Below are 12,292 nucleotides of genomic sequence, written 5' to 3'. Positions count from 1 at the left end.
ATTTCCGGCTGTTGCAGCCAGCAAGAGAGCCTGGGAAGGGCTACATTCTCAGGTGCCTGAATCACAGCCAAAGGACTTTCAGACCTTCAGGCATCAGGGCTCCAAATCTGCCTGATCCTGGGCTCCCCCAGCAGCCCTAACTGTGCAACCTGACCCAGTTGCTAAGCCTCATCTACCCAATGAAGATTCTGCATGTGGGGCCACGAGAGAATAGAGGACCTAAGATACGTGAGAGCACCTAGCGTAGCACGTGGCATAGTAAGTGCTCAGTGAATTCTGACTTTCTTCCTTCATCCAGCCCCCAGCTGTTCTCTCTGCTTCTGTCTCTCAGTGGGTGGACTTGAAGAGACGAAGGAGGGGCGCCTGGGTGGCTCAGTCGGTTGAGAATCCGACTTCAGCTCAGGTCATGATCTCACACTTCGTGAGTTCGAGCCTGTTGTTGGGCTCTGTGCTGACAGCTCAGAGCCTGGAGCCCGCTTCAGATTCTGTGTCTCCCCCTCTCTCTGCCCCTCCCCTGCTCATGCTCGGTCTCTCTCTGTCTCAAAAATAAATAAAAACATTTAAAAAAATTAAAAAAAAAAAGAAGAGACGAAGGAAAATTTAAAAAGAGGAATAAGGTGCAGGTGAAGGACTCACGTGCAAACTCTCACAGATTTTCTTGGTGAATGATGAGGGGAGGGACATGAGGTGAGTGAGCTGAAAAGAGAAAAAAAGCACTCTCTGTCCCCAGGAAGACTCTTCTGGACACAGAGTCAAAGACAAATATGGAGTCAGAAATGAAGACCCAGGGAGTGGGAGTCCCCACTGGGTTCAGAAGTTGGCCCTTCCTTCCTGCCAGGGCTGCCAGGCAGGGGGAAACCGTGTGGTCTGCCGCAGTGGGATAACCCACTGGGGTGACCTAGTTAGGGCCTTGCGTCCCTCTCTGCCTCCTCCAGCCTGGAGCTGAAAGTGTGTCATGGGGTGATGGGGCTGTTGTTACTCACCCCGGGGCCCCAATACTTGCCCGTGCATGGAAAGCACAGCTGAAGTACGAACAAGGGGTGAGGACTTTCCATCTCACCCTGGACAGGGCCAGGTGGCCAACAGAGTTTCCTCCTCGAGTTCTCCCTGGTGTCCTCAGGTACCCTCCCCGCCCCAGCTCTCTCTTTCAGTCTCCTCCCTTCACCCCCCAGAGCTGTGTTTTTCCTTGAAGGTAGTGGCTAAAGGGGCCTTCAGGCAACCAGGCAGGCAGCAGGGGAGAAGTGCTAGGCCCTCAGGGATCATTCCTCACTCTGTGCTCCGTCTTCCAGAGCAATGCTTGCCTTCCCCTGTAATGACCCCTGTCACTGATAGAAGGGACCCAAGAGAAAATGCAGTGTGGAGTCTGCTGAGGACTATGTGGCTCTGAGAATAAGGATGGTTGGAGATGCTTTGCAGTTTGAGATCCCCTTCTTCCACCTTCCAAATGGGCTAAGGTTGGGACAAGTGCATTCGGAGGAAGGAGGTGGGTGGGAACGCCACAGATGGCCTTCTCAGAGAGTAGAGGCCACAGGAATTGATTTGATTGTTTCAAGCAACCAGAAAAAGAATATTTTACCAACACTTCTTACCAACCCTGAATTAAGACATACTAGCATCTCAGCATCTGTATTTGGCAACACTAAAGGTTTACATTCTTTATTTTCTTCAGGCTCGAAATCAGTTTTCAAACAGTCTCCTACATTTTTCCCACTGCCACGGGGTCCCTGGAGGCCGGGTCCCCAATATCTGGGCTGGGTCACACATTCCAGCCATGCAGTCGCTTTCCCCGGGGCCGCAGGCGGCCCTCACCCCACCATCACAGCCCCAAAGAAGGTCTTCCCTCTCCTGTAGTCCACCATATCGGGGTGACTGATATTGACGTACACTCTCTCGCCCCTCCGGAGCTGTACCAGGCCCCCGAAGCCCACACTCGTGTACCAGAGAGGCCCGTACTCGTGCGTCCGGGACGGGTCCAAGACCGGGGTCACGGTCTCTGCGCCCTCCAGCAGCAGCTCGGGAGTCCCCGGTCCATACGCGCCCCCGGTCCGGTACAGCCGGCTGCGCAGCGTGACCGAGTGGTCGAGGGGGCCCCCGCCGGCAGGGGGCGCCCGACCCCGGTAGCCGACGTGACAGTAGAGGTAATAGAGGCCGTCCTGTGGGAGCGCCAGTCCCTCGGCGCCGGAGAACTGCGTCCCGCTCCTCAAAAACGCCTCTTCTTTCTTGGCCTCCCAGCCTAGCCCCTGCCCCTTCGTCCAAGCACCTGCGGAGAAACGGGCCTGTCGGCTCTCGGGAACCCCATCCCGGAGGAATGATCTAGGCCCGGGACTTCTGGGAGGGTGAGCATGAAGGAGAATGGGGACTTTTAACCCCCTGCAGGGACTTTCAACCTCCCCACCCCCCGCCCGAGCCGGGAGTGGGGGATGGTGGGGGGCGAAGACCGTGGCGCCACCCCTGCAATGATTATGACTAAGGGGATTAATAGCACCAGATTGTGGGGTACGGGGCGCTGTGGTGGGGAGATCCAGGCCGGGTTTTGCCTGCTCCAGGAGGGAAGCAAGAAGCGAATAGGGAGAAGGTGGGCCCTTTAGGGACAAGCGGTGGTGAAGCAGGTCGGAAACACAGCCCCGCAATAACGGAGCAAAGGGATTCGGGCGGGCAGAACTGCACCTTTGACTATCTATGAGAACCTTACCTATGACTATCTATGAGATCCTTACCTATGAGGTGGGCAGCTGGGAGCCTGGAGCTGAAATCTGTTCCTGCCTCTTCCTCTGGCAGCACCTGTGTCCCTGGAAGGGGCGAAGAGTCCACGATTGGGGGCCAGGGTGGCCATCCATGCATGGTCCCCCTGAGAGGACCGAGCACCAGGGCCCAAGGATGGGGCACCTGGATTCCGGGAGGAAAAGCTCTTCTGGGGATGCAGATGAATGGGAGCTGGGCATCCCTGAAGGGCTGGAGCAGGGGAGGGGGTGATGGTCTGCTCTTACCCAATCGCTGCTGGGCCTGGGCCTGTGCCTCCGGGTCAGCCGTCCCTGTTACCTGGGTGGGTGGGGTCACAGTGCCCAGAGTTCAGTTTTAGCTGATGCCAACCCCACCCCTCCCAACATAAACCCAAGCTCCAGGCCTTAGGGTTTTTCCTACCAGTCCCATCCCCAACATACATCTATCTCCCTGGAAGGGACAACAAGCAGAACATATGTACTTGGGCAGAGACAGAGGCCTGAGTATGTCTTGGGAAGAGGAGAACAGCCAGCCAGACAGCAAGGAAGGAGCTTGGAGATATCAGAACACAACAGCATCACAGGATCTTGGAAAAAGGGCCAGCAAAGAGACAGACAAGGCATCCCCACCGAGGACAGCCAGGCCAACTGAGCAGGATGGGGCAAGAGGCCCCCCAGGCATAGCCAGAGGTAAGTGAGCCTCAGCCACATACAGCCCTCCTAGGGCTGGTTGCAGCTACTCACCTGTCCTCCCTGCTCTTGGGGCACCAAGGCCAGCACAGCCAGGACAGTGATAGGCACAGCCAGCAGCAGGGTCACCAGGGAGGTGGCTCCTGCCACAGCCAGCAGGAGGCAGCCCTTCCCCTGGGGCCTCCTACCCCGGCCCTCTAGCCCCAGTGCCCCCATGGAGACTGAGCCAGGGCCAGGGCAGGGGGGCTTTCATACCTCAGGGGTGGGGCCACCCCCTCCCCATAGACCCACACACCTGGCTGGGACTTTCCGCACACCCCTGCTCCCCTCACCCAGCTTCCTGTTTACCCAGAGCTGGGGTGGGGCAGCTGGATGCCCGGGTTCTCTGAACTGGGGAAGGAGTTGGGGTGAAGAGACAGGCTTGCAGGTTAGAGCTGGAGGGGGGCCTTAGAGATCATCTGGTTCAGTAGGGAGGGAAACTGAGGCCCAGGGAGGGAAGGCAGCTTACAGAAAGTCAGGCAACAAAGCTGCAATGAGAACACAGAAGTCCAGATTTCCAGGACAGTCTGCATTCTTCTACACCCCGGCGGTGGGTGCTGGAGGAAGGACTGTGTCCATGTCCTTGAGAACTTGAGGGATGGATGGCTGTGTTCCTGAGAAGAACTTATGCCCACACTGGACCAACCTCCTCCTTCCATTCCCTTGCTCACCCCTAACCCCAAGAGCCTGGTGAGCAGCAGAGTTCAGCCCGTCCACAGAAATAGCAGCTGAAAGGGGCCTCAGCCTCACCACTGACTATCATCTCGCTGAGGAGGGATGGAAATGAGCATCACCTCCCTTGCTACACAGAGTGTAGACAGGAGAGCGGTGAGGCATAGCCCCACCTCAAAGAGCCTTGCTGTCTAGCATGAGCCCCATCCATTCAGTAGGTGAGACTAAATGTTTATGAATAAATGAAGAAAGGACAAATGAATGAATGAGTGAGCAAAACAAAGCAGCAAGGATCCAACAAATGGTATGGTAGACAGTACAGTGGGAGTTACAGGGAGGAAGGACCAGGTCCAAGGAAGTTGGAAGTGGTCCTAGATCATCGCCCCATCTCTGTCATTAAGTAATAATAATAATAATAATAATAATAATGCTATTATACAAGTAGCAGTTAGCATATGGTTGCCACTGACCTACACACTTTATACATAGAAATTCTTTTAATCCTGACACAAACCTTAAGAAACTGAGGCACAGAGAGGTTAAGGAACTTCTAGAAGGCCACACGGTAGTGGCAGAGTCAGGATTTGAACCCAGGCTGTCTGCCTCCAGAGCCCTGACCACAAGACAGTTTAAAAGCTGAGTGCTGACTTCAGATTTGTGCATTTTAGTGTATGTAAATCTTGCCTTCCTCAGCCCCCCAAAAAAGAAACGGGGAAACAAAAGCTTGACTCAAGTCAACGATAAGCATGGTAAAAAGGTTTAGAGGCAGGGGTGCCTGGGTGGCTCAGTTGATTGAGCGTCTGACTTTGGCTCAGGTCATGGTCTCACGGTTCATGAGTTCAGCCCTGCATCAGGCTCTCTGCTGTCAACGCAGGGAGCCTGCTTCAGATCCTCTGTCACCTTCTCTCTGCCCCTCCCCTGCTTGCACAACGCGCGCTCACTCTCTTTCAAAAATAAATAAACGTTTAAAAATTAGTTAACTTTTAAAAAGGTTTAGAGGTAAAATGTACTGATGTTTGCAACTTTGAAAGGTATCAAAAAATGAGATAGATAGGTATGTAATAAAGCACTATAGAAAATGTCAGTTTTAGAGTCTACGTGGTAGGGATATGTTCACTATAAAATTGTCTCAATTTTGTTCTGTTTGAGCATTTTAATAATAATAAAATGTGTTAAAATTTTTTCAAAAACAACCCTAAATACTGCCCACCATCCAGCATGGGGAACCTTGTGGGGGGGAGGGGGAAGGGGAAGAAATGCCAGGAAGTTTCTGAATTTGAAGAAGGAAATGCAAATGCATGTGGACCCAAGCATCAGATATCCTCCTTTTCCTCTTGCCTCCACATGAGGTCCCCAGTCTTCACCCTCCTCAAGAACTGGGTGTGCAGTCCTCCAGCACCCATCTCCCTCTCCATCTCAGTACCACTAAGAGGCCTTCATCCAGGTCTCTGTCCAGAAGTTTTTGGATCACTGCCCTTATTTTTGTGCTCAACTGCAGAATGTTGCCTCCTACAAGAAGTCCACCTAGATTGTCCACACTTCCTTTCCCAACACCGACTCACCATCAGTTTTCTGTCCTAGACTATCAGCAGTACTCATGTACATCTAGTCTCTCGTCTGTCTACTGGTCTGTCTACCAGCAGGCCGCAGACTCTGGACAAGCCGGGAGAGAGCAGGAACCCTGGGGAGCAGGGGGGGGGGAGGGGGGAGGGGGAGGGGAGGCAGTCACACCCCACAGTGAGGTGAAGCTGAGGGAAGAGAGTATGGCTTTGAGGTTCCCGGGGCCCTGGAGTCATCTGCTGTCCAGCCTCTGCCTCTGCTCCCTAAAGAATTTAATACAATCCACTTCTGCCCCCACTTCTCTTCGTGGCTACCTCAGGCTCTCTCCTCTCCACCTGTGTTTCTGCTCCCCAATCCAACCACATGCACACCCCCAGCATTCTTCTTGAACCCAGGAGGGTCCCAGTTTCTAGACCCTGGTCAGTGCAGCTGGCTCTGGTGTGAAGTCAGCTACCCCCTCTTTGTCCTCAAACAGGAACCAGTGGTTACGGGGCAGGAAGTGCCTGAGGGGAAGTTATGGGGCCCAGACACTCCTCCATGCCCTACTTCAGCCCTAGCAGTATCTGCCCATGGGAAGTGGCTCTCCACCCGAATTGGGCCCTGCTCTCCTGAGTGGCTCTGGGGCTGGGGGAGCGGCCCCAACTGCCAGGTAGTCCTGGACACCACCCTCCCTGTTTTTCACGGGTCCACAACGCACACTCAAAACCGTGTTTCCTCCTCCTCCAACAGCCACTCACCAGAACCTAAAACCATCCCGTGCTGGAGAGGCCCCTATGAACTACCCGGTCAGCCGAGGGCAGAGGAATAGGGGTATATGCTGGGGCTGACACAGCTGGCTTTGAACCCCAGCTCTGCCACTTCTGGGCTGGACCTCCTTGTAAGTAAGAGTCTGAACTCAAGCCTGAGGTTCCCCACCAGGGAAACAGGCACCGTAGTACCCTACGTTGTGGGGATTCGCAGTGACAAATGGAAAGTGCCCGGTTCAGGGTTGGCACATAAGTGGGGCTCCTCAGCCCTGGAACAATTGTAACAGAGGGCCCCGCACTTCACAGATGAGGAACTTGAGGCACGTGACTCTCCCTGGGCCATTTAGCCTAGCACAGCAGGGACCAGGTTTCCTGACTTCCAGGCCAGTCTTCAGTGCTCTACCTAATGGCAGCTTATAAGGAATGGAAAGAGGGTAAGGTAGCCCTCTGCACAGGGGAGGGTTGTGGGTAAACAGCAGTGTGTGCGTTCATGAGTAGGTGGTCAGAGGACACTCGGTCCAGGTGGGCAGGGGACCTCATGGGGAGGCCCAGAGACGGCACAGATGGCAGTGGGAAGCCTCTGAGGGGCCGGTGGTCATGGGTGTGGGTGAGGTAACAGGTGAGAGGTGGGCACCTCTGGTAGGAGGTGAGATAAACCAGATCCGGGATGAAGAATCTGAGTCTGCTTTTCTGCCTCTAACGCTGTTGGATAGGGAAGCTGAGATACCCTCTGCCAACCAGGAGGATGGGGGAAGCTGAAGGGAGAAATGGGTCCCTGATACCTACCCCTTCTCGCCGCAGGTATATGCCTTTACCTATTTGGCAGCAGCCTGGGGCTGGGGGGGCTCCTGCTCCTGGCTGTGGTCGTTCTGTCTGCCTGTCTGTGTCGGCTCCATCGGAAAGGTGAGCCCCAGCCTCACCTCCCTCATTCGCCCACCACAATGCCCCGTGTTGCCCCCACGCACCCCCTCTCCCGCTGCTTTCCCAGAAGGCCCCGTCAATTCCCACACACCCTGGGAGAGGAGGGTGGGAGAGAGGGGAGGGCGGTGTCCAAAGAGAGAGGCAGGCGGGCGTTTGGTTTGGGCCATGGGAACCACAGAGATGTCAGCAAGTGAGGCAACACCGCTGGGGTTGGGAGAGTGATGGGGGAGGGGGGGGCCCTGCTGAGTTTCTTCTTTTCTTCCAGTGAGGAGGCTGGAGAGGAGCTGGGTGAGTCCGGGGCGGGGCCGGGGGAGTGGGTGATGGGGACGAGCAGGCTGAGGGCTGAGAAGGGAGAGCAAGAGAAGAGAGGGAACACAGGGGCACAAGAGAGCCAGAGACGCAGAGAAAAAAAGGGGGAGAAAAAGAGAAATAAGGATGAGAAGAAAAGCAGAGAGAAAGGGTATAGAGAAAGGAAAAGGTAATAAGAAAGGAGAAAGAGTGTGGAAGCAGTGAGAGAGACAGAGTGAGAGAGAAAATCAGATGGAGAAAGAGAGAGATGCAGGGGGAGGGAAAAAGAGAGAGAATAATGACAACAGAGACGCAGGGAGGAAGGCAATGAGAGAAATGAGCAGGAGTTTAGGCTGGCAGAGACAGAGGGCAGGGGGCACTGAGGAGGCAATGAGGTACAGCAGGGTGGGCAGCAGCACAAGGAAGGACCCAGGGGAGGGGGCTCCTCCGGTGACCTCCCAGCAGCACCTTCTACCCCCGCCCCAGGCCCAGCTCTCAGAGCAAGAGCTCCACTACGCATCTCTGCTGTCCGTGCCTTGCCGTGAGGGGCCTGGCCTCAGCCAAAGGGAAGGCTCCAAGGAGGACCCCAGCAGTGACTATGCCTGCATTGCCAAGAACTAATCCACCTGAGCTCCCCCAAACGCCTTCCCCCAACCCAGGACTGTGGCCCACCCAGTAAAGACCGTGGTCTCACCACCTTCTGTGCCTTGGGGTTCTCAGTTCAACTCAACTCAGTCCCATTTCAGCATGACCGCCATCAAAACTTAAGCAAGGTTATCTTCCCACCCACTCTGGGGTCGAGTAGTGATTTCTCAGGTGTTTAGGAACCCAAGCTTCCCTGAAGGCCAGAAAGAGTACATGTGTGAGCCTGGCTGGAATGGGGAGTTAACAGGTGGGGCTAATCCGATTCCATATGCCCCATTTCTCAGGAGAATCAGACCTAGCCCCCTGCACCCCAGAGAGGTGGAGGTGTTGAGTCCTGGATGGTGATGGGAGAGGCTCCAGACACAATTACTGGGAAGGTCGCTCCTTGGACCTTTCCAGGCCAGGCTTGGCAGAAGGGAGAGTTAGGAAGAGTCAGGGGACCCCAGAGAGGGACATTTTTGGGTACCTGGAGAATGGAAAAGGAAAAACATGAGACCCATAAGGAGTTAGTGGTGGGGCAGAGAAGGATTTATTGGGGTCTCTTGAAGAGGGTTGGGATGGCTGAGGTCTCGAATCACTCATCAGAGGCCATCTGAGGAGTGGCAGCATGTTCCCAGGTGACAGTGGCCTGCAGGAGAGACAACAGGGGTTGCCCATCGCCACAGCCCTCCTCTTCCTGGTCTCTGTCTCCCCCTCCTCCAGCTCTCTTCCACTATTGCCCTGGCCCCATTCCTTACATTTTCCTTGGTAATAGATGGTGCTGCCCATGGCCACAGAGATAAAGCTGAAGGCATAGAATGCCGCCCGAAGGAGGAGGACTGTGCTGGCCCCCAGCCAAGGAGGTCCTGAATGTAGGCGGTAGAAGGAAGGGCTTGGTAAGGGGGGGCCTCAGGAAGAAGCATGCACAGGCTCAGGGAGGGACAGAGAGCAGGAGCCCTCAGGGAAAGATTCCCAACTTCCGGGGAGAGGGGCCTCCCACCTCACCTTTTTCTATCACCAGCAGAGTCCCATTCCCTGTTCCAGCACCAAGACCCAGCACCTCCACCCTGCACACGTAGACTCCAGTGTCACAGTCTTGGGTATCCCAGATGTGCAGCTCAGCCTGGTGGTCACAGAGGAAACGGGAAGAGGCAAGAGGGGCCAGGCGGCCCCTGAACTCTGGTGTCTCATTCCTCACTTCCTTCCCTGGGGCCACCTTGTCCCGGTACCACGTGACAGAGCCAATGGCCAGTCTCCCTCTGCTGGCATTGAAGGAGCAGGGCAAGAGGGCAGCAGAGCCCTCCTGGGTACGAATCTCAAGGGGCTGGAACACCCAGAGAACACAGGATCCTGGCAGGCAGAGAGAAGACCCAGAGAAATGCTTCCCCACTTACAGTAAAGAGAAAGGACCAAGAGCTTGCCGTAGAATATCCCAGCTGTGTCCCCAACTCACGGAGGACCCAGAGGGCCAAGCACTTTGGTACCTCATGAAACCCTTTTCTCTCCACCAGGCTAATTTCGTAACATTGCTTATTTAAATAGTTTTTCGGGGGCACCTGGGGGGCTCAGTCACTTGAACATCTAACTTTTGATTTTGACACAGACCCAGGGTCATGGGATGGAGCCCCCATGTCGTGCTCTGTGCTGAGTGTGGAGCCTGCTTAAGATTCTCTCTCCCCCCACCTCTCTCTCTCCCTCTGTCCCTCTTCCCCGATCAATCATGTTCTCTCTCTAAAATAAATAAATATTGGCGCACCTGGGTGGCTCAGTCAGTTAAGCACCTGACTCTTGGTTTCAGCTCAGGTCATGATCTCACAGTTCGTGAGTTCAAGCCCCATGTGGGGCTCTGCACTGACAGTGCAGAGCCTGCTTGGGATTCTCACTCTATCTCTCTCTCTGCCCCTCCCCTGCTCATGCTCTCTCTCTCTCTCTCTCTCAAAATAAATAAACCTTTAACAAAATATTTAAAATAAATAAATAATAAAAATTAGTTTTTCAAATTCTTTCTGATACCAACTGTCATCCTTGACCCCTCCCATCACTCCCCTGCTACATTCACTAGTAGGTTCTTGCTGAAATTTAACCTGTCACATTAAATTGAAGTTCATTGATGAACGTGGCTCCCTAGTTAACTAATAATTAACTATATTATTCCAGGTATTATTTTCACACCAGTGACATACTATATATAGTACACCACCCTTGCTACTTTGTTTTTTGTTAAAGAGCATTAACTAATTAAGTCTTCTGGTGACGACGTGACTATAATTGATGAAAATCCCTATCTAACTCATCCAAATTGATGAATTAAACCAATTAGTAAAATCTCCGATTGGATTCTCTAGTTGATGAAATTCACCTGCCATTCTTCTATTTCAGAAGTTCTCAAATTTGAAAGCACATGGGAATCACCCAGAGTGTTTGTTCAAATAGATTCCTGGGCCCTACCCCCAGAGACATTTACTCAGTGGTTTTAGAGTAGGGCCTGAGAATTTGCCCCAGGTTCCCAGCTGATGCTAAAACTTTGGGTCTGGAGTCCACACTGCATGTAGTTAATGGATATGGCTCATAGTTAAAGTCTCTCAGTTAATTAAAATCAGTTTCATTAAGAAACTTCCCTTAGAGTTAATTAGGTCTCCCAAACTCCTAATTACATCTAGACCCTAGATAATAAGACTTGTTTAATAGGCTTATTAAACTCATCAAATTAAAATTGGCCCCTTCAGAAAAAAAATTCACCTCTTCCTTCTTTAAGCCCTTTATACTGGTTCTTTCAACTTTATCTTACTAGGGTGGCAGCTGAGAAGAAAGGGCCTCTGGGATGGAAGGTGGGGAGTGACGCTCCCAGCGGACAACACGGAGACATGGAGGGAATTGTGAACTGGGGGGTGTCCACGTTGCATCAGCTTTACGGAGGGCCCCACCTGCTCCCAGTTTCCCTTCCTGGCCACTCCCCTCAGGCCTCCAGGTCAGCCTCCCCCCATCCACCCTCCTCCCAGCCACACACCCCCTCAGGGTTCTGGGAGAAAGCCCTCTCACCTGGATGGACCATGATAACGATGAGCAACAGCATCCGGGGCATGTCAGAGGGTGTTTGTTTCAATTGGCGAGGGGGACCTGAGCGGTAAGCTCTGGGTGGAGAAAGAACAACCTGCTACTCGTGGCCAGGGTTGCCAGATGGAGGTGGGGAGCTTCCTATGACACACAGGACTCTCACATCACTTTTCAAGGACCTCAACTGCGTAGGACCTCAGGCATCAAATTCTTGCCTCCCTGAGGAGAGAGGATGCTGCTAATGGCAGTATCTGGGTCACTAGGAGGTAGGGGCAAAACATGGTCAAGTGACCCAAGTGTTTGAGGGCTAGGGTGGGGCTTAGATGGCTGCTAACACGAGGGTGGGTGGGTGAGACCAGGATGTGGTTCCCCTATCTTCTGAGGTTCAAGAAGACCAACGCTTTACTCAGAATAAGGCTCCAGAAACCCTCCTGGGCTCAGAGCTAACCTACTTCCCTCATCTTGGCTCAGCAGTGCCCAGGCCCATCCCATCTGTTCCCTTTAGGCTGGCCCTCCTCCAAGGCTGCTCTAGAAATTCTATAATGGAGGGGATTAAGAGAAGCAAGCTGATTGGTGGTGGCAGCAGGTGGTTGCTAGGGTCTTTGTTTGGAAGGTTCATTTGCATAGCAATCAACCTGTTTTAATTAGATTGTGTGGACTTGGGTGGTTTGGCCAAGTGCAAGGGATGGAGAGATTTGTACTCTTTCATATTCAGGTCTCCATTAAAGGAATATACCTCTCACTGAGGGCTGCTTTACCCTATTGTGTTCTGCAAGCACTTATCACCCACCAGTAAACCGACTCATTTATTATTTTATTCACTACTTAGCTAGCATTTCTTGAGAAACTACCAAGTACTCATTACATGAAAAATATTCTCACAGACACGAAGGAAAGACATTGAGTTCATAACTCTAGGGTTATATAGGGATTGGTACAAGAATATACCACACATTCTTGTAAATGCACACCAAATGA

General features: G+C 53.2%; 3 protein-coding genes across 6 annotated transcripts; 1 reads left to right on the top strand and 2 right to left on the bottom strand.

Moving 5' to 3' along the window:
* Nucleotides 1-1,610: 1,610 nt before the first annotated feature.
* On the bottom strand, nt 1,611-3,696 carry LTB (lymphotoxin beta). Of its 2 annotated transcripts, XM_019438888.2 has the most exons (4): nt 3,465-3,695; nt 2,988-3,039; nt 2,718-2,789; nt 1,611-2,260 (listed from the first exon to the last, which is right to left on the bottom strand). In XM_019438888.2, the coding sequence occupies exons 1-4, from the start codon at nt 3,624-3,626 to the stop codon at nt 1,806-1,808; spliced, it is 741 nt and encodes a 246-aa protein (XP_019294433.1). In that variant the 5' UTR covers nt 3,627-3,695; the 3' UTR covers nt 1,611-1,805. The 2 variants fall into 2 exon arrangements, with proteins under 2 accessions (XP_019294433.1, XP_019294434.1); XM_019438889.2 differs by lacking the exon at nt 2,988-3,039 and having other exon boundaries at nt 2,148-2,260; nt 3,465-3,696.
* A 3,053-nt stretch (nt 3,697-6,749) lies between these two features.
* LST1 (leukocyte specific transcript 1) lies at nt 6,750-8,332 on the top strand. Of its 2 annotated transcripts, none has more exons than XM_019438886.2 (4): nt 6,750-6,861; nt 7,229-7,330; nt 7,614-7,636; nt 8,123-8,332. In XM_019438886.2, the coding sequence occupies exons 1-4, from the start codon at nt 6,834-6,836 to the stop codon at nt 8,255-8,257; spliced, it is 288 nt and encodes a 95-aa protein (XP_019294431.1). In that variant the 5' UTR covers nt 6,750-6,833; the 3' UTR covers nt 8,258-8,332. The 2 variants fall into 2 exon arrangements, with proteins under 2 accessions (XP_019294431.1, XP_053761228.1); XM_053905253.1 differs by having other exon boundaries at nt 8,102-8,332.
* A 455-nt stretch (nt 8,333-8,787) lies between these two features.
* NCR3 (natural cytotoxicity triggering receptor 3) lies at nt 8,788-11,851 on the bottom strand. 2 transcript variants are annotated; one of them, XM_019438883.2, is made up of 4 exons: nt 11,300-11,842; nt 9,266-9,610; nt 9,019-9,126; nt 8,788-8,909 (listed from the first exon to the last, which is right to left on the bottom strand). In XM_019438883.2, exons 1-4 carry the CDS (start codon nt 11,340-11,342, stop codon nt 8,863-8,865), a joined length of 543 nt encoding a protein of 180 aa, XP_019294428.1. In that variant the 5' UTR covers nt 11,343-11,842; the 3' UTR covers nt 8,788-8,862. The 2 variants fall into 2 exon arrangements, with proteins under 2 accessions (XP_019294428.1, XP_019294429.1); XM_019438884.1 differs by lacking the exon at nt 9,019-9,126 and having other exon boundaries at nt 11,300-11,851.
* Nucleotides 11,852-12,292: the final 441 nt, after the last annotated feature.

The sequence above is a fragment of the Panthera pardus genome, unplaced genomic scaffold (genome assembly GCF_024362965.1).
Source record: "Panthera pardus isolate Hobbes unplaced genomic scaffold, ASM2436296v1 HiC_scaffold_17, whole genome shotgun sequence".
NCBI lineage: Eukaryota > Metazoa > Chordata > Mammalia > Carnivora > Felidae > Panthera > Panthera pardus.
The sequence above is the reverse complement of the archived record's forward strand: the minus strand, read 5'-3'. Positions and strand labels throughout refer to the sequence as shown.

What these genes read in the sequence shown, in the direction of transcription:
- NCR3 (XM_019438883.2), bottom strand. Translation starts at nt 11,342, where the DNA reads ATGCCCCGGATGCTGTTGCTCATCGTTATCATGGTCCATCCAG. An exon ending in CGTTATCATGGTCCATCCAG is followed by an intron (nt 9,611 to 11,299) that starts GTGAGAGGGCTT and finishes TCTGCCTGCCAG; the next exon opens with GATCCTGTGTTCTCTGGGTG. An exon ending in CATCTATTACCAAGGAAAAT is followed by an intron (nt 8,910 to 9,018) that starts GTAAGGAATGGG and finishes TCTCTCCTGCAG; the next exon opens with GCCACTGTCACCTGGGAACA.
- LTB (XM_019438888.2), bottom strand. Translation starts at nt 3,626, where the DNA reads ATGGGGGCACTGGGGCTAGAGGGCCGGGGTAGGAGGCCCCAGGGGAAG. An exon ending in CCAGGCCCAGCAGCGATTGG is followed by an intron (nt 2,790 to 2,987) that starts GTAAGAGCAGAC and finishes CGCCCCTTCCAG; the next exon opens with GGACACAGGTGCTGCCAGAG. An exon ending in CCCAGCTGCCCACCTCATAG is followed by an intron (nt 2,261 to 2,717) that starts GTAAGGATCTCA and finishes GTTTCTCCGCAG; the next exon opens with GTGCTTGGACGAAGGGGCAG.
- LST1 (XM_053905253.1), top strand. Translation starts at nt 6,834, where the DNA reads ATGGCAGCTTATAAGGAATGGAAAGAGG. An exon ending in TTATAAGGAATGGAAAGAGG is followed by an intron (nt 6,862 to 7,228) that starts GTAAGGTAGCCC and finishes TTCTCGCCGCAG; the next exon opens with GTATATGCCTTTACCTATTT. An exon ending in GGAGGCTGGAGAGGAGCTGG is followed by an intron (nt 7,637 to 8,101) that starts GTGAGTCCGGGG and finishes ACCTCCCAGCAG; the next exon opens with CACCTTCTACCCCCGCCCCA.